At 46.6% G+C, this 22461-nt stretch overlaps 1 protein-coding gene across 1 annotated transcript in view; it reads left to right on the top strand.

Moving 5' to 3' along the window:
* Nucleotides 1-22190, top strand: part of LOC115466749 (keratin, type II cytoskeletal 80-like) — a 73061-nt gene extending 50871 nt beyond the window's left edge. Inside the window, 6 exon segments of the mRNA XM_030198218.1 lie at nt 6981-7145; nt 11585-11710; nt 11802-11858; nt 11860-12023; nt 18933-18985; nt 19445-22190. Coding sequence (XP_030054078.1) covers nt 6981-7145; nt 11585-11710; nt 11802-11858; nt 11860-12023; nt 18933-18985; nt 19445-19569 — 690 coding nt within the window. The 3' untranslated portion in view covers nt 19570-22190.
* The last annotated feature ends 271 nt before the right edge of the window (nt 22191-22461 follow it).

Raw genomic sequence — 22461 nt, forward strand, 5'->3', positions numbered from 1 at the left:
GATCTGCAGATCCTTTTCCTGGAGGGACCACAGACCCTGGGTGTGGAGCCCATCGACATGAGCTCCCCACCCCAGGCAAGATGCATCCGTCGTCAGCACTTTCGTGGGCTGAGGAATTTGGAATGGACGTCCCAGGGTCAAATTGGTCCGAATGGTCCACCAGAGTAGTGAAGTGCGGCAGCTGGTGGAGAGGCGGATGACATCTTCTAGATTCCCGGAGGCTTGGAACCACTGGGAAGCTAGGGTCCATTGAGCAGATCTCATGTGAAGACGAGCCATGGGAGTCACATGGACTGTGGAAGCCATATGACCCAGAAGTCTCAACATCTGCCGAGCTGTGACCTGCTGAGACGCTCTGGTCTGCGAAGCCAGGGACAGGAGGTTGTTGGCCCTCGCTTCGGGAAGGAAGGCCTGAGCCGTCTGGGTATTCAGCAGAGCTCCTATGAATTCCAGAGACTGGGTCGGCTGGAGATGGGACTTTGGGTAATTTATCACAAACCCCAGCAGCTCCAGGAGTTGAATAGTGCACTGCATGGACCGGAGGGCTCCTGCCTCCGAAGTGTTCTTGACCAGCCAATCGTTGAGATATGGGAACACGTGCACTCCCAGCTTGCGTAGATACGCCGCCACCACCACGAGGCACTTTGTAAACACCCGTGGGGCAGAGGCGAGCCCAAAGGGCAGCACACAATACTGAAAGTGCCGTGCGCCCAGGCGGAATCTGAGATACTGTCTGTGAGCTGGCAGTATCGGGATGTGAGTGTATGCGTCCTTTAAATCCAGGGAACATAGCCAATCGTTTTTCTGAATCATTGGCAGAAGGGTGCCCAAGGAAAGCATCCTGAACTTTTCTTTGACCAGGAATTTGTTCAGGCCTCTCAGGTCTAGGATGGGACGCATCCCCCCTGTTTTCTTTTCCACAAGGAAGTACCTGGAATAGAATCCCTGCCCTTCCTGCCCGGGTGGTACGGGCTCGACCGCATTGGCGCTGAGAAGGGCGGAGAGTTCCTCTGCAAGTACCTGCTTGTGATGGGAGCTGAAGGATTGAGCTCCCGGAGGACAATTTGGTGGAAAGGAGGCCAAATTTAGGGCGTATCCGCACCGCACTATTTGGAGAACCCACTGGTCGGAGGTTATGAGAGGCCACCTTTGGTGAAAAAAGTTTAACCTCCCTCCGACCGGCAGATCGTCCGGCACGGACACTTTGAGGGTGGCTATGTTCCCGTGGATCCAGTCAAAAGCCCGTCCCCGGCTTTTGCTTTAGAGGCGCAGGGGGCTGCTTAGGCGCACGCTGTTGACGAGAACGAGCGCGCTGGGGCTGTCCCTGTCGAGGCCTTCGGGCCGGCTGGGTGTACCTACGCTTGGCAAAAGCATAGGGCGCAGCCTGCCGGGCCCGGGAAAAACGTCCACCTGCTGAGGTGGATGCTGAAGGCGCCCGGTGGGAGAGCTTGTCGAGGGCGGTTTCCCGCTGATGCAGTTGGTCCACCAGCTGCTCGACCTTCTCACCAAAAATATTATCCCCCCGGCAAGGGACGTCGGCCAGTCTCTGCTGGGTGCGGTTGTCCAGGTCAGAGGCACGCAGCCATGAGAGCCTGCGCATCACTATACCTTGGGCCGCAGCATGAGATGCCACGTCACAGGTGTCATAGATACCCCTGGACAGGAACTTTCTGCACGCCTTCAGCTGCCTGACCACCTCCTGGACTGCTCCGGCGGGAGCTTATCAACCAGGTCCGCCAGTTGCTTCACAGTGTTCCGCATGTGGATGCTCGTGTAGAGCTGGTAAGATTGGATGCGGGTCACGAGCATGGAAGATTGGTAGGCCTTCCTCCCAAATGAGTCCAGAGTGCGAGACTCCCGCCCCGTGGGCGACGAGGCGGTATCCCTCGAACTCCGTGCCCTCTTGAGAGCAGAATCCACGACCGCCGAGTCATGGGGCAATTGGGGCCGCATTAACTCTGGGTCCGAGTGGATTCTGTACTGGGACTCTGCTTTCTTGGGAATGGTGGGATTAGATAATGGTCTCATCCAGTTCCGAAGCAGTGTCTCTTTGAGGACATTGTGCAGCAGCACCGTGGAGGACTCTCTAGGTGGTGATGGATAGTCGAGGACCTCGAGCATCTCAGCCCTCGGCTCATCCACAGAGACCACGGGGAAGGGAATGCAAATGGACATGTCCCTTACAAAGGAGGCAAAGGAGAGGCTCTCAGGAGGCGAGAGCTTCCTCTCTGGTGAAGGCGTGGGGTCAGAGGGAAGGCCCACAGACTCCTCTGAGGAGAAATATCTGGGGTCCTCCTCTTCCCCCCACGAGGCCTTTTCCTCGGTATCGGACATAAGCTCATGTAGCTGAGTCCTTAACCGGGCCCGGCTCGACGTTGAGGCACCGAGGCCTCAGTGTCGTCGAGCGGTGGACTCCTGCGCCGGCGGGGACGAAGCTCCCTCCATCGACGGGGACTCCACCTGCGTGGCGGTCGAGACCGGTGCCGCAAGCGGCGGCGGTGTCGAAGGCCTCGGCACCGGGCTAGAGCTCGCCGGCGCCACAGTAAACGGCGCCGAGGGCGCAAGCACCCCCGGCGCCGGCACAGCCTGGCGCATCAGCCCTTCCAGGATCCCCGGAAGGATGGCTCGGAGGCACTCGTCCAGGCCCGCTGTCGGGAAAGACGTGGGGGCCGGTAGAGGTGTCGGTGCCGGAAGCTGCTCGGGTCCAGGAGACTGCACCGAAGTGCTGGGACCCTGACGCGTCGGTACCTCCACTACCGAAGGGGACCTCTCCTCTCGACGCTGATGCTTCGGCGTCGACTCCTCGCCGGCACCAAGAGCTGGATGCATCGAAGGCGACCGATGACGGTGCTTCTTTGATTTTTTGCGGTGCCCGTCATCGGCGCCAGGTGGAATGGAGGAGGAGGAGGTCGATCCCCCTCGGGCTCGAGGGACCGGGTCAGACAGGGTTCGGTCCCGAGGGCCATGGGCAGAGGGAGTGACCGGGGCCGATTGCCCACGCGGCCTCTCACCCCTACCCTCACCGGGGGACCGGCGGGCCGACGGGACCTGTGCTCCTGGGGTCGATGCCATCGGTGCCGATTTCGCGGACATCGATACTGGTACCGAAGAACCGGCCGTCGATACCGATGCCGTCAAGGTCGACGTCGAGGGGCCGGCGCAAGTTCCAAAAAGACGGTCCCGAAGAACTTGCCTCGCAACCTGAGTCCGTTTCCGGAGACCAAGACACAAAGAACACGACTTGATATTGTGCTCCGGCCCGAGGCACTGGAGGCACCAAGCGTGGGTGTCGGTCTGCGAGATAGGCCGGCCGCACCGACCACACTTCTTAAATCCACTCGGGACCTTCGAGGACATCGACGGAAAAATTGCGTCGGCGAAATTAAAGTCGTCGATGGTGGCGGTAAATCACACCTCGAAAAATAAATCGACCGCGCGGCCACAAGGCCGCAACGCGACGCCCCCGCTAGAAAACGAGGGAAAACAAGCGCGTTCACTTTTTTTTTTTTTTTTAACAAGAAAAGAAAAAGGTCCGGAACGCGCAGGAACCAGAAACAAACAAAAAAATACGAAATTCGCGAAAACGCAACGGTTTTCCGGGGCTGACAAGAGAGAGCGGTGACGCACGACTCTCTCCAGTGCGGAAAAAACAAGACTGGCGGGAACGGTCGCGCACGGGCGGGAAGACGGCCGCGCATGCGCGGTGGGCGTGCCCTGCGTGCGGACCGCCCGCGAAGCTTCTTCCGGTTGGTGGGGGCTGCCGCGGACGTCACCCAGTCGTGAGAACAAGCAGCCTGCTTGTCCTCGGAGAAAAGAAGAAAATAATCCCAACTAGATATATGGATTATATACAATCTTTCTGTTTCTTAGACCACAAAATAAAGAAAAATAGGGAGAGTGAAATAAGACAAGGAGATCAATTAAACAGTAAACAAAAAAAAGAAAACATGGTATTAACCTGATTATCCCCAGATATTACTCATCTAATACATTATTCCACATTGATCATCTGGTTGGCTTCCTCAAGACCAAATACGGCGTATAGTCAATTCATTTCATTGAGAACATACTTAATGTCCAGGTTTTAGTTAGAAATAATACATCTGATTACATTCTTTCTCTTTTAAAAACCAGAAATTATTTAACGATACACATACTCAAGTCTCTAATTCAAATCCCACTGATTAAAGCAATCCCAGTTTTCACAGACTTCACTCCTTTCGAAGTAATAATAAAGGAAATATTTCTGAGGAAAACTTTAGGAGTCATGCCTGGAACTCTGGGAAAAACAATAATCTCGACATCCACAAAAACATCCACCTTATTATTCAAAGTTTCTGGTCCATTATCATTTTCAAGATCATAACCACTTCTTGCTTGTACAGAACTTCATCTGTCATATCAATTTTTTCACTCTCAGAGGGTTCAGTCAAATTGTCCATGCAACTCTCCATTAAGATCATATCTGAAACAAAGTTATTTACTACTGCTGTTAGGTCCCGAAGCACCTTCCAGATGGTATTCAATGTAACCTCCACGGGAGCCAAAAACTCCAAGTTGATTTCTCATAGGTGTTTAGGAGTGGTTCCGCCGATTCGGGTTCTGCTGTAAACGTCCTCTGTTTCAGCATATGCCTCTAACTCAATCCTCCACTTCTTTGGACATGGTGGTTGAATAATTCGGGAGCGATGGAGTTGTTTTTCCAGGTCCAAGAGCATCGACGTTCCTTCGCCTGCGCTAATCAAAGGACTCGCCAACCCTTTCATCTGTGGGCAGTTCGATGCGCAGCAGTCCCGCACTTGCTGCTCAGGGGACAAAACGCTGGCCATCAGCGGCTGACCGCCGGTTGTTCCCTTCCTCTCAGTTAAGGAAAATGCAACTGCAGAGAGGAAATTCACATAAAGAAGAAAGAACCTCAGAGGGCAGCTGGGCCGTTGGGCATACGAACTCCAGGTCACCATCTCACCACTCTCCCAGTTTGGGACACTCTTTGTCTGGTTTCTCCTCAGAGGCCTGTCTGATATAGGTAGCCCTTCAGCATAGCCCTTTGATTCATTGAAACACGGAAGCCCCTCCACCACTACAAGGTGGTGTCACTTCGGAGGGGGGACTTATTTATTACATTTCTTGATAGATTAGCTTTCAAAAGTAACCCTTCTTCTTCAGTGCAAGGGGGCAAGTGGAGGGCGAGGAGAGGGAGTGGTCTGGGCAGGACAACAATCCAGATGTTCATTCCCTATTTCACACAGGGAACACACCGCTATAGTAGTAAAACCAGTTGTTGGAATTTAGACCTGCTCTGAGGGACATCTAGGTACCTGCATCAGGGGAAGCACTAAATCCTGTCTTGTGGTCCACAATTCCAGCGCTTCCCCCGCTTTAAGCACACCTGCCATCACCAGACCTCCCCCTCCTGACGTTACCAGCCTCTGTTGTCATCACCAGCCCCCCTCCTAACATCATCAAACCTCCTCCCAATATTACCAGCCCCCCTCCCAACATTTATCTGCTCCCCTCCAGACATTGCCAGTTCCCTCCTGGCATTACCAGCCCATCCACCCCAGAGGCCTCACATGTGGGCAGAAGCCTCTACCATACTCCTCTCACCCCTTGAGCCCTCAAGAATTGGTCTGTGACTGCAAGCTCCCTACCCCCCCACCCCCCCACCCCCACACACACACTCCCCAAGCTTACTAGGGGTCCCTGATGTCTAGAGGGGAGAGGGAACAATGCCCATACGTTCCTTCAGCATATATAATATGCCAGATAGGCTCATGTTGTCTTTTTAAACCTCCTTGGTTAGTGCTGATATTCAGAAGCTCTGTCCACTTGAGTGGCACTGAATATTAGCGGATAGGGAGGCACAAGTGACTGAACTAGATGGGAGGCTCTCTTGCCTGTTAAATCACTTTGAATATCGACCCCCTATAAAGAGAGAGGTGCAGAGACAAATAGCTCATGGTACAGGAACTCAATCAGAAGGAAAGCCCACTTAAGGATAAAGCATTGGAAAGAAAGAGAAAACCAGGCATCACCCATCTAGTGAATTTTACAGACTTAGAAGTCCTTTTACTAAGCCGTGCTAAAAAGTGTCTGGCAGTAGTTTTAGCATGTGGGCTTCTCGCACACTCTGGCTACTTTTTAGCGTAGCTCCAAAATGGCAGAATTTCTATTTCTGTCATTAATGGCCACGTGCTAATTTCAAAATTAGTGCACGACCATTATCATCTGAGCCCTTACCACCTTCTATTTAGTAGGAGGTAACAGTTCACATACTATATGTGCAGTAATCAGGCAGCAGCAAGGGGCAATGTGCCCACACTGTCCGATTACTGCTGAGAACACCTACTCCCTGCCTCCCACGCTAGAAAATAAAAATTATTTTCTAGTGCTGGAAACAGCACAGTGCTGATCTCAGAACTACTATGGGATGCCTCAGGATGCCCCATGGTAGTGCTGATTCTGCACGAGGTACCTGTGCGGTAGCTTTACCTCTGCTTGGTAAAAGGGCCCCTTCAATTTTGGCCCAAGAGCTGAGTGATCAGTGTAGGTGTTTGTCTCTTTTTAGCAGGCTTTTTTGCACATTCAAATTTGGTCCCTTCTGCTTTGATAATCCAGCAAGTGGAGAGATTGCAAATATAACATTACTATAGCTCCAACCAGCATGTCTTGTTTTATTCTGCTGTATAACTTTTGATCAGCACATTACCTGAAAATGTCCTTTCCTCTGACCATAGATTATTCTTTCTCTACCTTTTCATGAAATTCAGTGGCACAAGGACGTTCTATCAAGTTGTGCAGTGGTTATTGAGGCTTGCCACCAAGACTGAAACACATGGACTATAGAGAAAGACAAATACAAATAAGCCGGCACACAGCACCCAAACCAATGATCCAAGTCTAGCAACACATACAATCACACCAAATAACAGGCATGGTATTTTTTTTTAAATTCATCTCTGCTGTTCTTGTAATTTTAGGAAATGAAGGACCTGAAGAACAATATCAAGGACATTTCAGTTGTTTTGGAGATGGACAACAGATGTACTGTGGATCTGGAGGGCATTGTGAAAGATGTGAGGGAGCGGTATGAGGCCATCGCTGCCAAGAGTAGAGAGGACGCTGAAGCTCTATGTAAAGCAAAGGTAACATATAGTAACATGGAGAGGTATTTTCAATATGGCATCTAAATCGGAATTAAGATGTTTTGCTGAAAAAGTCTTAATCCAACTTCTAGCACACAGCCATAATCGAACCAGAAAAATGACTAAATGTTTGGTTTGATTATGGCTGCGAGCTAGACGTTTTCAAGCTGAACACGTCCATCTGTAAGTACCATTTTCAGAAAAAAAAAAATCGCCCCAGGGAAAAATGTAGAAAAACAAGCTATAAGGATGTCTGTCTGGCAGTATTCCTAGTGAACTGGCCAGACATCCTAGAAGTACAGAGGGGCAGCCTAGTGGTCAGTGAAGTGGACTTCACATAAGGGACCCAGGTACAAATCCTCCTAAATCCCTTCACATTGTATTGTGAGTCCTCCTGGAACAGAGAAAACCTACTGAACCTAAAAGGTCCACCACTACAATAGCCCTCAGGCTTGCAGGTCACATATATCTAGGTATAGGAGGTATTTCTCTGTTCCAGGAAGGCTCACAAATGAAAATGAAAGAGGTAAAGTGGGAATTGAATCTGAGTCCCATTGTTCACTGTACTGATCACTAGATTACTCCATCCACTTGTTTGCTGCTTTCATAGGTATGGCCATAATATCTGGAGCTGTCATAGAGCCTGGGATCTACTTTCACTGTTACATCTTTGGGGGGGGGGAGGGGTGGAAGGGGGTCAGTGACCCCTGGAGGATTAAGGCGGGGTCATGCCTTAATCCCTTCAGTGGTCAGATGGTCAGTAAGGGCAACTTTTTCTGACTTAGTTGTGACTGAAATAGGTCTAGGTAAGAAATGTCTTTTCTTTTCTGTCCTGGACCTTTGTTTCTGTTCCATTATCGCCCCCAAAAAAGTCCTGATTGTAAGTTTGCTCGTCCCGCCCAAAACACGCCTCCAATACACCCTTCTTGCTATTGGAATGAACTCAGTGGCAAACGCCCCAAATCTGTCTTTTTGAAAATCGCGATTTAAACATTTTGGCGAGAAAAACATTCATCTGGTGCTTTGTGCTGTTTTTCAGACATTTTTCCTCTTTTGAAACTGAGCGCCACAGTAAATGACAGCAGATAAAAACCAGCATGGTCCATCTACTTACCTACATATGATGCAAATCCACAGTATTGAAGAAAGACAAAGGGGGATAAACAAACAGAAAGAAAAAGAAACATAGAGAGAGAGAGAGAGAGAGAGAGACTTAGAAGAAAAGAGAGAAAAGTGAAGATACAAAAATTGAAAGGGATCACCCATTTTGAGGTTGGAAAGGAGGCTAATGTACATAGATAGTAGGGCAGGTTAATGGATAAAACTTTTATATTCAGAGTTGTTTGGGATGCTGACTAGATATAACAGCCAGTGCTATCAATGTAAATGAGCAAGTCAGACTTCAATTTAGGGTACAATGCGGGCGCAGCACCACAAGACAAATGTTAGAGAGGCAAGAGACAAACTACCAGCCCTCTTAGATATCCTCTGTCCCACACCCTGAGACCTGTTCATGTGCTACTGAAACTTGCCAATAGCAGTTGAGACTGCCCTAACTTGAGGGGAGGGCCACATAAGCTGTGCAGCCAGCTGGGGGGAAGGAGAAGAGGCTAATGTGTCCCCAGCAGTGATCAAGAGGCAAAATATGTGGGTTGGGTAGTATGGAGGAAGAAAGTGAGAAAGCTGCAATAGAATAATCTGAATGTAACTACCTAAGCTTAAAAAAATCTGCTTAGTAAATTAATTTGAGGTTTCATGCTTAAAGAAGAGTCCAGGATTAGTCCCAGTACTCTAGATGCAGAGGCATAGCTTGGGGGGGGGGGGGGGGGCAAGGGGAGCAGTTGCTCCTCCAAATTGATTTTGATTTTCAGAGAAAAATCATGCCTATGTGTCATTGGTGGGGGGGGGGGGGGGGGGGGGGGGGGGGCATGTGCCACCCCAGAAAAATAGCTTGCCACCCCTCATTAGCTGTCCAGCATCCCTCTGCAGGGTCCGCTATTAGGAGTCATCAAACTTTAAACCAAACCATAACAATTTGGTTTTATCTGTATTCAGCTTTAAATGCTGCATCAACTTATATGACATGCATGCGGGTGTGTTCTGGAGCACAACTGGGGTGGAAAAGGCATACATGTACCTCATTCTACCACAATATCACCTTGCAACTGTTCATACCTTGTATTTGTTCATACCGGAATCGGCTAACGCCGCCTACAGTACTATGTAGGCCACATTGAGTCTGCAAAAAAGTTGGAAAAAGTGGGATACAAATGTATCAAATAATAATAATAATCTACTATAATAAAACTCATCCTCAACGTTCTGAGGACACTGACGTCAGTGAAGCCAAGCCCTGACTTTCTTCAAAAAGGTTTGAAGGTTCGTGGTGGTGAAGCCACTAAAACCGCTCCGGGCCCCGCCCTTGCATCAAACATCATGACGTTGGGGGCAGAGCAATGGAAGAATAACGAACGGGTTGGCCAGGGAGGGAGGGAGGGAGGGGTGTTGGCGATGAACACCTTGCTAGCGCCCGTTTCATTTGCTCTGAAACGGGCCTCTTTTACTAGTAATAATAATAAATTGCTATATTTAAAGCAACCATATCAGCTACACTGCTCAATAAATCAGATTTCCTGTTTCTTAGTTTTAAGACTTTTGGTCTTATGCCTACACTGTGTGTGTGCATGTGTGTGTATATCAGTCCTTTTATTCGGAACACATCTTGTCTCTTTTCCTGAATCCCTCCTTCAGCTGTTTGTTCCTGTAAGCACTGTACTGCTCCTTTCCCCCTTTCTCTGATTTTACAGTTGCAGTTACTAACCTGTGTTACCGATTAATATACTTCAGCACAGTTAACACACAGTGGGGCTCATTTTCAAAGCACTTAGACTTTATAAGTTTTAGTGCTTTGAAAATACACCTCCACATCTTGCCACAAGTCCCATTTCATGCAATGGAACCTGATTACTAATAATGTGTTAACTGTGTTAATACATGTGAAACCACAGGCAGGTGTTAGACATTCAGGGGCCCTGGGCAGAAATCAGGGAGGGGGCCGAAAAGTAGGCCCTCAACCTATGTCTCCTTTATCTTGAGGCAGGTTTGGGGCCCCTATGGTATGGAGGACCAGGGCAATTGCCCTGTTTGCCAACCCCTAACGCCAGCCCTAAAAACCAGTAATGATCATTACTAACTACAGCCCATAATAAGTTTCATAATGCTGGAAGCAACAAAGCAGAACAGCCACTAGTGATTGCTGGAATATGTTTTGTTTTGCTTTTTTTTTTTTTAAATTTAAAATAAATAGTATTTCTAGAAATGTCAATTGCTCATTCTTCCTATTTAACTATCAATAGATCTATTTTTAAAAAATTGATTGTGATGCTGTTGTGAATAATTAAGGGGCTCTTTTATAAAGGTGCACTAGCGTTTTTAGCGTGTGCTATATGCTAGAGATGCCCATATATTCCTATGGGCGTCTCTAGTGTCTAGCATGTGTTAATCATTAGCACGCGCTAAAAACACTAGCGCACCTTTGTAAAAGACCCCCTAATCATTCTGGGTCTGATATTCAGCTGGTAGCGGGCGTCGCTTTTTCTGTCCGCTACAAACGTTAAACCCAGATATTCAATGTCAGGTCGTTTCTGGCGACCAGTATTGAATATCCAGGTTTGTTTTAACTGCTAAAATGTTGACCGGTTATGCCAATATTCAGTGCTAACTGGTTAACTTTTTAGCAGTTAAAGATAGGACGGCTATTTATGTGGTCCTATTTGACCGCTAAACGTATAAGTCGCGTGATATGGCTGGTTATGCACTAGACGCTAATCAGTAATATTCAGCAGTGATAACTGGTTATCTCCCATCGAATATTAGCAGTTAGGCACAGATATGCTATTTAGCTGGTCAGCAGCCGTGTCTGGCCTGTGAAGTACCTTTGACTATTAGAGGGTCTGTTGTTGCTGGTGCAGATTTTTGGGAGGTTTACTATGCCAGTTGTTTTGGGGTGAGACTTACTGTTTAGAACAGGGGTGGGCAAACCTCGGTCTTCAAGAGCTGCAACCCAGTCGAGTTTTCAGGATTTCCCCAATGAATATGCATGAGATTTATTTGAATGCACTGCCTCCATTGGCCACCCCTGAATTAAAAAGGCCAGTAACAGAAGGGTCCTTTCGGTTTTAAAAGTTCATCTTTGTACATTTTTGCATCATGATCCAAAAATAATTATCACAGCCTGTTGAGAAGTAAGATTTTTCTCCAAGACCAACATAAATCATGTAACGACGTTTTTCATTTCCATACTCTGTAAGCCACATTGAGCCTGCAAAAAGGTGGGAAAATGTGGAGTACAAATACAATAAATAAAAATATATGCTAGAACTCTGTGCTATTTGCTATGAGATAGGGATGCTGAAATTTTCTAAATTCTCCTCTGTCAGCTGAATGAAAAGGCAGCAAAGGCCGGGAAATATGGAAATGATCTTATCAAGAGCAGGAGTGATATTACAGACCTCAACATGAAAATCCAGAAGATGAGGTCGGAAATGTTGGCCATGCAGGATCAGGTGAGCCCAGAATCTTGTTTCATCATTGGGGAAGACTCTAAGAGATGCCCTGTGAAGCTGTTCAATGCTTTTTTATTGTCTTTTGGTACAGAGTATCCACTTAGAAAATGCTATTACAGAGTCCAAAGAAAATGGTGAGAGTGCCACCAAAAGATGCAGAGGCCAAACTAGCGGAACTAGAATCTGCCCTGCAGAAGGCCAAACAGGATATAGCACGCCAGGTCCGGGAGCACCAGGAACTGATGAATATCAAGCTGTCGTTGGACATGGAGATTGTCACTTACAAGAAGCTGCTGGAGGGAGAAGAGAGCAGGTGGGACATAGTACTCATGTCTATTCATAGATTAAAATATTTAACGTTGGTTTCTTTCTCCCCCTCCTTTGGGCTTCCAGCTAATTGGAACTGGTGCTGGGATCCCAGTACCATAAGCACTTTATTTGCACTATGCTGGGAATCCTATGGGGCCCTTTTACTAAGCCGCGTAGGTATCTACACGTACCCAATACGCGCCAAATTGGCGTTACCGCCCGTTTACCACATGGCCCTTGCAGTAATTTCAGTTTTGGCGTGCGTCCACTACGTGCATCTGAAAACATTTTTATTTTCTGATGCACGTAGACCTATTACCGCCCGGTTACCGTGTGAGACCTTACCGCTAGGTCAATGGCTTGCGGTAAGGTCTCAGACCCAAAATGGACGCGCGGCAATTTTCATTTTGCCACACGTCCGTTTTCGGCAAAAAAAAGGCATTTTTTGTAGGTGTGCTAAAAAATAGCTCTGCACATGCCCAAAACACGCGTCTACACTACCGCAGGCCATTTTTCAGCGCACCTTAGTAAAAGGACCCCTAAGTTTGTATCTGAAGCAGTGAATGGTGAAATTACTTGCCCAAGGACACAAGAAATATCAGCAGTAGAAACAGGATTTAAACCTTGGCTTTCCTGGTGCTTAGCCTGCTGCTTTAACCACAGGGCTAATGACTAACTCACCTTGAGGCAAGCTACTACTGAAAAGGTGCTAAATCCAGAATTCTCCTCCACTCCACTATTCATTCGACCAATAGGTGTCACCAGTGCAAGAGAACTGTGACCTCCCTCCACTAGAGGGCTGTGAAAACTATCTCTGTCCCTGTTTCTGAGGGATATGCAGCACTTGCCACTCAGCTGGCCCTTAAGCATTGGTTACTCCACAATAAGGACTATATTTGCCAAAGAGCTATCAACAGCCAGCCATGCCAGTGCAACATTTATCAACCAGAGAGTTTTAATAGCCTAGTGGTTAGTGCAGTGATCCTAGGGAACTGAGTTCAATTCCCACTGCAGCTCCTTGTGACTCTGGGCAAGTCACTTAACCCTCCATTGCCCCTGGAACAAAATAAGTACCTGAATATATGTAAACCGCTTTGAATGTAGTTGCAAAAACCTCAGAAAGGCAATATATGAAGTCCCATTTCCCTTTCCCTAATATCCTGATCTTGAGACCATTTATGTCACAAACAGCACCTCAGTCTCAAGCAACACTGTAAGATATACATTACATTATGGCTTATAGCCCGCATATACCAGCAGTTCAATACGGGGTACAGGAAAAGAAGCTGGAGCATACTCCAGGAATTACAGTAAATAAAATTACAATTTTATTCATATTACACAGTTACAATTTTCAAAATAAAAAACATTTTTGATAATTTCCTAAAAAGTTGATAATTCCTAAAAAGTAGGAACTGTATGAGCAAGGTGTTTTTGCTTAAGGACAATCTTTCTCCAGTGCGGGTGGCAAAGCTGGGTTTGTAATAGACCGATTAGTGCTTCATATTCAAACAGCAGGGAGAACTTGGATACCGGAAGCACTACACTACTACTACTACTACTACTACTTAACATTTCTAGAGCGCTACGAGGTTACGCAGCACTGTACAAATTAACAATTAAGGACGGTCCCTGCTCGGAAGAGCTTACCATCTAAAGGACGAATGTCAAGTTGGGTAGATAAGTTTCTGAGAGAGGTGTAGTGATTAGGAGCGAAGGCGACATTGAAGAGGTGGCTTTGAGCATTGATTTGAAGATGGGTTAGGGAGGGGGCACGGCGTATGGGCTCCAGGGCGTTTGTTCCAGGCATGGGGTTGAGGCGAGATGAAGGGACGGAGCTGGAGTTGGAGGTGGTGGAGAAGGGTACTGAACGGAGGGATTTGTCTTGAGAGCGGAGGTTACGGGTAGGGACGTAAGGGGAGATGAGGGTAGAGAGGTACGGAGGGGCCGCAGATCGAGTGCATTTGTAGGTGAGTAAGAGAAGCTTGAACTGTATGCGGTATCTGATTGGGAGCCAGTGAAGTGACTTGAGGAGAGGGGTGATATGAGTATATCGGTTAAGGCGGAAGATAAGACGTGCGGCAGAGTTCTGGATGGACTGAAGGGGGAGTAGATGGCTACGTGGGAGGCCGGTCAGGAGTAGGTTGCAGTAGTCAAGGCGAGAGGTAATGAGAGAGTGGATGGTAGTTCGGGTGGTGTGCTCGGAGAGGAAGGGGCGAATTTTGCTGATGTTATAGAGGAAGAAGCGACAGGTCTTGGCTATCTGCTGGATGTGCGCAGAAAAGGAGAGGGAGGAGTCGAAGATGACACCGAGGTTGCGGGCAGATGAGACGGGGACGATGAGGGTGTTCTCAACTGAGATAGAGAGTGAAGGGAGAGGGGAAGTGGGTTTGGGTGGGAAGACAATAAGTTCAGTCTTAGACATATTCAGTTTCAGGTGGCGGTTGGACATCCAGGCAGCAATGTCGGATAAGCAGGCCGAGACTTTGGCCTGGGTATCCGCAGTGATTTCTGGTGTGGAGAGATAAAGCTGGGTGTCGTCGGCATAAAGATGATAGTGGAAACCATGAGAAGAAATCAGGGAGCCTAAGGAAGAGGTGTAGATTGAAAAAAAGAAGGGGCCCAAGGACAGATCCCTGAGGAACTCCAACAGAGAGCGGGATAGGGGAGGAGGACGAACCATGAGAGTGCACTCTGAAGGTACGATGGGAGAGATAAGAGGAGAACCAGGAGAGGACAGAGCCCTGGAACCCAAGGGAGGACAGTGTGTCAAGAAGTAGGTTGTGATTGACAGTGTCAAAAGCGGCGGAGAGGTCGAGGAGGATGATGATGGAGTAGTGACCTTTGGATTTGGCGAGGAATAGGTCATTGCAGACTTTAGATAGTGCCGTTTCTGTTGAGTGTAGCGGGCGAAAGCCGGATTGGAGCGGATCGAGGATGGCATGAGAGGAGAGAAAATCAATACAGCGGCTGTGAACGGCGTGGCGCGTTCAAGTATCTTGGAGAGGAAGGGTACGAGGGAAATGGGGCGGTAGTTGGAGGGACAGGTAGGGTCAAGTGATGGTTTTTTGAGGAGTGGAGTGACCACAGCATGCTTGAAGGTGTCCGGGACAGATGCAGTGGAGAGAGAGAGGTTAAGTATATGACAGATGGTGAGGGTGATGGTAGGAGTGATGGTGTTGAGTAGGTTAGTGGGGATGGGGTCAGAGGAACAAGTGGTGGCTTTCGAGGAGGAGAGGAGATGGGCGATTTCCTCTTCGGTGATAGCAGGAAAGGAGGAGAAGGAGGCCTGGGTAGGTTGGATGAGAGAGTGAGATATAGGCTGAAGAGGAGGAGAGGGAGTAGTGGTGAATTTGAGGTTGATCTTCTGGACCTTGTCACGGAAGTAGTGGGCCAGAGATTGAGGAGAGAGTGAAGGGGGGGTGGGAGCAGAGGGCACTTTGAGGAGGGAGTTATAAAACCAGTGCTTGCTGTGATTGTTTAATACCAATAAGAGTGATCTCTCTTGAATTTAACAAATGGTGGAAGCGCTTTGCATGTGTATGAAAGTGCATGTGTATCTTGTGTGTGTTTGCATATCTAAGAACATAAGAACATAAAAACACCCATAATGGGTCAGACCAATGGTCCATCTCACCCAATATCCTGCATTCAGCAGTGGCCAATCCAAGTCACAAGCACCTGGCAGAAACCCAAATAGTAGCAACATTCCATGCTACCTATCCCGGGGCAAGTCTCGCCCCCATGGGGGAGGGGGCAGGGAGAATGAATAACTAAAGATAAAGGTTTTTAAACTCTGAAAATTGTCCAGAAAAGTTTGCCATTTTTCTAGCTTCTGACATAGACATCGGAATGGGGGGAGACACGGATGCCAGGGCACCCACAACATTTTCTGTCTTTCTCTCTCCCTTCTTGCTGCCCCAATTTCCCCCTCCCCCCATGAAGAGTTTCCTTCCTTACCTCTCTCCCCCATGGAGCAACACTACAATTTGGAAGAACTGCAGAAGCACTGCAACCAGGCGGCTTGGCTCCTTGAGCATCTGCCTATGCTCAGAACCTGCTGGCTCCTGCACCCCCCTCCAACTGCTCAAAATCCCGCGCCAGTCAGCCTGGACGCCTGTTCTGCTGATTATAGTATTGTGAAGGGAGGTAAAGAAATAAACACGTTGCGAGAGGGGGAGGGGGAAGAAAGATGTTGGAAACCATGGGAGAGGTGAAAGGAAGGAGAGAGAGAGACTGGACACCATGGGGGAGGAAGAAAGGACAGAAATGCTGGACATCATGGGGGTGAGAAAGAAGGAATGAAATGCTGGGTGTCATGGGGTGGACTATGAGAAGGTAGGTAAGGAAAGATGCTGGGATTGGGGTGGAGTTTGAAGTGAGGTTGGGGGCAAAGCTTGGGTCCCCCTCCCTAACAAAAAGGCATTCCATTGCCCCTGGCCTCCAAACTTAAATGTAATAATCAGTAGAATCCTGAACATAAGCATTGCCGTACTAGGACAGACCAAAGGTCCATCAAGAACCGGTGGTGGGAGGCGGGGCTGGTGGTTGGGAGGCGGGGATAGTGCTGGGCAGACTTATACGGTCTGTGCCCTGAAAAGGACAGGTACAAATCAAGGTAAGGTATACACAAAAAGTAGCACATGTGAGTTTATCTTGTTGGGCAGACTGGATGGACCATGCAGGTCTTTTTCTGCCGTCATCTACTATGTTATTATGTTACTATCAGTGATGATAATCGGCCAATAACAACCAATTATCATCACTAATTGGCAATAATTGGAATTTAAACGTGCTTTTTAGGTGTATTCTAAAAAGAGGTGCATATAAATTCTAATGTGTGTAGCTGAAAAGGGGGCATGGCCATGGGAGGATGGTGGGTATGTTGGGGGCATTACTCAAAATTATGTGTGTTATAGAATTCAGGGGAACCCACCTACATTTAGGCGCAGGTATTTACACCAGGTTTTCAGGTGCGTAAATGGCCATACCTAAATATAGGCGCATTCCCCAGCCCTAAGCGCTATTCTATACAACACACCTATCTGTAGGTACATTACATAGAATACCACAGTGCTTTTTCAGACGCATCTAGATTTTAGACGTCATTTACAGAATCTGGCCCATGGTTTATTAATCTTGATATACCGCTGAAGTTCATTTGAAATCACAGAAGTACAATTAAAATGAAAAATAAGCCGTTTAATTCAGTCAAAAAATTTCACAGTAGAAACAACTTAAAATGCAATACATCACAGCTAGGAAATTTTTAGTAACCTGTGTGTGTGTATATGTGTAATGTGTGGTGTGAATGTGTTTGTATGTGTATCTCTCTCTAGTGTGTTCCCTGCATGCATTCTGCATGTGAAGGGTAACTGGGATGGTGGGCAGTTTGTAGAAGATGGTTATCAGGAGTGAGGCAGATGGGGGCTGCAGGTTTTAGGAGCGACAGGGTGTTATTTTGGGGGATGTAGTTTGTGTTGGGGCAGTTACAGAAGGTTATTTTGGGGAGCGCTTGTTGGGCAGTATGGCAGTTACTGGGGGTTAATTATTGGAGGTGGGGAAGTTTACAGGGTGCTGGGCCAGTTGCAGGGATTGTTTTGGAGATGGTGCAGTTTTTGGGATGATAGGGCAGTTGTGGGGTGGTAGTTTTGGGGGATGGGGAAGTTTGTGGTGTAGTGTTTGGTGGTGGGATAATTTGCTTAGTGGTGGGGCATTTATGAGAGTAGTTTTGGAGATAACAGCAGTTGCAAGGAGAGTTTGGGGATAGGTGGTTTTGGGGGTAGACACATTTGTGGGGTGATGGGGCAGTTGTGTGGTTTGTTTTGGAGAGTGGGGCAGTTTTTCAGCTGGAGGGATGGTTGCAAGGGGTGGTTCTAGTGGTTGAACAATTTGGAGGGGTAGTATTGGAGGTGAGGTATTTTGCAGGGTGATGGGGCAGTTGAAGGGGGTAGTTTCTGTGGACAGTTTTAGGGACAGTATTTGCGGGATGGTGGGACAGTTGCAGGGAGTAGTTTTGGGAGTGGGGGCAGATTGCAGGGTATTGGAGCTATTGTGGGAGATATTTTTTTCAGGGGGGCAGTTTTTGGTGTGGAGCATTTTGGCAGGTTCTGAGAACAGAAACATGAAGAGGCAGGGTGAAAGGCGGAATTCCCTAACTGCCATGTTTCACTGTATGGACCTTTATATTTTTTTTTTTTGGGGGGGGGGGGGAGGGATATATTTCTCTACATCCTGCACTCTGATTTGGCCCATTTTCGAATTTAATATGTCTTGTTACCAGTATTTCCCAGATGCCAAGATCCATCCTATTCCATTAAGTTTTTGGAGCTATTTTGCCCCCCGGACAGACTGACAGGAACCATTTAGGTTCATGCTGAAGCATTGCGAGTTGACAGCTCTATTATCCAGTGAGGAGTATCATTAGTCAATCATATTTTACATGTGTTGCTTAAGCTAAAAACAGATGTAAATTTAGATGTAAAGTTTTTGTAAACCTCTCCTCTACGCAGTGCAGAGGAGCAGTCCATTGGCACTGCATGCAAGAGGTAACACTATTATCAGACTAAGGTGGGACATTATCAACCTGAGCTACCATTAAAATGGGTTATTTTACCACTAACTTGTGCTCTGTTAACACTGGTCTCCTTTTATGCAATGAGACCTAGTTACTAATAACCGGGCTTAACAGCAATATAATGTGTCTTAACAGTAGCCCACGTTGATAACTGCCCCCTCAGAGAGAAGAGAATACGAATACAGATATAGAAACAAAATACTAAATGATTGACCTTTTCACTTTGGGTGGGGAAGTATGTGGCAAGGCAGATATTTAGAAAGGAAAACCTTGAAAAGAAAACAGAATCTAGCTGGAGTTGATTATGGCACTTTGACACTCTCCCTGTTTCCACAGGATGCAAGTTCCCACTGCTGCAATCATCAGTGTTCAGACTGGACCGAGTCGCTGTAAGTGTGTTCAGAAACTCCGTATTTTTCAAGCTCATTTCCTGTTTTGTTCATTGTTGATTGCTAAAGCTGCCTTCCACTATCCTTAATAGATATATACTAGTAAAAGAGGCCCGTTTCAGAGCAAATGAAACGGGCGCTAGCAAGGTTTTCGTTGCCAACACCCCCCCTCCCTCCCTGGCCAACCCCTTCGTTGTTCTGCCGTTGCTCCGCCCCCAACGTCATGACAGCGGGAGCGATTTCCCCCACCCCCGCCTCCCTGCCTCCCTCCCTGCCAACCCCTTCGTTGTTCTGCCATTGCTCCGCCCTCGAGGGCAGGGCCCGGAGCGATTTTGGTGGCTTCACCACCACGAACCTTCGAACCTTTTTGAAGGAAGTCAGGGCTTGGCTTCACTGACGTCAGTGTCCTCAGGACGTTGAGGGTGAGTTTTATTATAGTAGATATCTTTCCATTTGCAGCACTGCAGAAAGGACGTGCCTCTGAGTGGGAAGGAAGACCAAATCCAGAACCACGAAGAAAAAACCACTCCAAGAACCTCTTAATTAAAGCCATTGAGCACCACACGCAGGTGCACTCCAAGTAGTTCAAACCGCAACCAGGCAACTAACTCTCCATCCTTTGGAGTTAGGATTACTAGGTGACTCCATGTCATTTCTTGCATGTCTGGAGATGTAATTGTGATTTCCCTATGCAACATGGGCACTACAACTTCCTACATGCAATATGGTAAAATAGGATCAACTTGTCCTATTTGGCATGGAGTCATCTGGTAAATTAAATAGATGGAATTCTGTATCTGGTATCTTAATCATCTTGTATCTTGGGATCAACATATTTTGTATCTACTGAGAGTTAGTTACCCATTATCATTTGCCAGTATTATCAATCTACTTCCTATTTTATGAAGCAATGGACAGGCCTGGTTTTCTTTTGATTATTTTACAGAATTGTTACGATAATAGAAAACAAATTCCAGTATGAACCTAAATTAATCTTACAAGCAACAGAAACATGTGGATAAACAGGATTTGCCAGTATTAAAACTTCCACTGATAGGCCACTAGATAGGACTGAAGAAACTGAGAGCTGCTACTTCATGCATATTCAATTCAATAACAATATATTTTTTTTATTTTTTAACAAAAGTTAGCCCATATTATCTGCCATTCTAGGTGGGTAACAATAAAAGCAAACACAAAAAAAGTAAAAAAATAAATCAGAGACTAAAACAATAAGGTGATGATGACATTATATACAAACCCTGTCACAATAGAATCATGCCGGTCTCTTCAAAATAAACATTAAAAATCCTATAGCAACAAAACAGTAAAACAAATATCAGATAAAGCAGAAGCAACCAAGTGGAAAATATTAAACAAAAGCCTTGTTAGGCATTTGGGAATAGGGCTTTTAAATGTTTTCAGAATAGGGCAAAGCTAGCAATCTTACTAAGGTCAGAAGGTAGGGAATTTCAATGTGAAGGGCCAGCAACAATAAAAAAAAAATGGGGGCACGATATTCTTTTAATCTGATGTAACACAATGATGGGACTTTTAGAGCTGTTCTATTGTCACTGCCTTTCAAATCTTCTTGATTCATTTAACTATATCAGCAAGACCTTCTCTCCTTTGTCCCCTCCCCTCCCCCATAGCATTCTGGAATAGAGATTCTAGCATCACTTTCCGATTCTCTGATAAAATGAGTCTCTCATCACACAGTTTAATCAATCATTGGGAATTAAAAACTGTGTGGAAGATGGGAACTTTCTATGCCTGTACGAATTTCACCTACTTTTACTCAGAATAGTTGTTTAAAATTCGTTTGCACTGATATCCTCTCCCAGCACCGGTCTGAAGGAGGGATACCTGTGTATGCAGAAAGCACTGAAATCCTCTTCCAGCACAGGATTGAAGGGGAGATACCTGTGTATGCAGAAAGTTCAGTTGTATACTGATCCATGAAAAAGTATTACACAACCTAGAAAGAACTCATATGGTAAATGCAAACACATTAGCTAGTAGTTATCCAAAACTGTGGCCAATATGTAGATTGAAAGTTGAGCCCAACTCTTGCTACAGTTTGATTTGCTGTGTCTATTTAGACTCAGTAATGTCAGAGGTCAATGTATCATAGAGAAATAAAATTAATCCCGTTCAAAAATCTCCCCCTGCATATTATATTTTATAGTTGTATAATTTTCTAATGAATTGCAATTTTGTATGTACCAAAAAATGTTCAAACTAAATATGTGGGGAAACCTTTTAGGACCAATATTTAAAATCATTTATCTGTGTAGCATCACCTGCTGTCCATAAAAACCATTGCAGACTGCCCCTGCACAGATAGTATTAGGGCAGTCCATGGACAGTGCCTGGATAGACCGGAAGACTACCTGGACAGTGGTGATATTCAACTCCACTATCTGGATAAAAATCTGTTTAACATAGGCTTGTCCAACCTACGGCCCACGGGCCAAATTCCAGCCCATCAAATGCTTTTTCTGGCCCTCGGAAGCTTGGAAATTCGTATGGTACTTACAGCAAGATTCCTGCTTCCATACTGTAACTCAGCTTTCTGAAGAAAGTTCAGGTTGGTCTTGCAGTATCAAGACTCGTAAGACTTGAAACCACGAGAGCAACCCGAGAGCTGTGTCGCAGTGGGAAAGCAGGAATCCTGCTGTTTCTTCTGCAGTTGAAGTCAAGTGAGAGGAAAGAGACTGGGTGAAGACACTGGGGGAGGGGGGGGGGAGGAAGAGTACACAAGAGCAAGCAACAGAGACTGGGTGAAGACTTGTGGAGTACATGAGAGAGAGATTAGGTGAAGGCTCGGGAGGGGACAATGCACCATTGTATTTTGCCACTATTTGGCGAAACATGTGACAAAATACGACAGTGTGTGTTTTGGCCCACTGAATGTTGCAAAATAAAAAAACGTGGCCTCCCCCTAACAGAAAAAGGTTGGACAAGCCTGGTTTAACAGGAAAGCAAAATATCACCATTACAGGTACCAGAGGTGGTCACAAGCATAGCAGCATATTCAACTCTGATATCCAAATATCTGCTGGTGCTGAATATTTAGGTATATATTATGTTAGAGCTGGCATTTAAAGGAGAAGCGCTGAGTGAATTGCCTAATTATTGACCCATTTGTACCAAGTTTCCTTTTCAGGTTGAATCCAATAATAAAGGAGATTTTGTCCATGAAGGTCTTGCATTCTTTCTGTATTGGGCCAGATATTCAATGGGACTTACAATATATGTTTACCAGCAGCTGCTAAACATATGTCCTTCACCGTGAATTTTCGGCAGCACTATACTCTGATATTGTAACTGAAAATTTCTTCTGACCGCTCTGGCACAATAAATGATGGTTACAATTATGCTCCTTCTTTTCTTTAGAGAATAATAGTAACTGGGTGTATACACATATATGCATTAACTGGTGTGTTAGTCCCTATATGCTACAGTTATACATG

This window comes from Microcaecilia unicolor, chromosome 3 (assembly GCF_901765095.1).
Source record: "Microcaecilia unicolor chromosome 3, aMicUni1.1, whole genome shotgun sequence".
Taxonomy (NCBI): domain Eukaryota; kingdom Metazoa; phylum Chordata; class Amphibia; order Gymnophiona; family Siphonopidae; genus Microcaecilia; species Microcaecilia unicolor.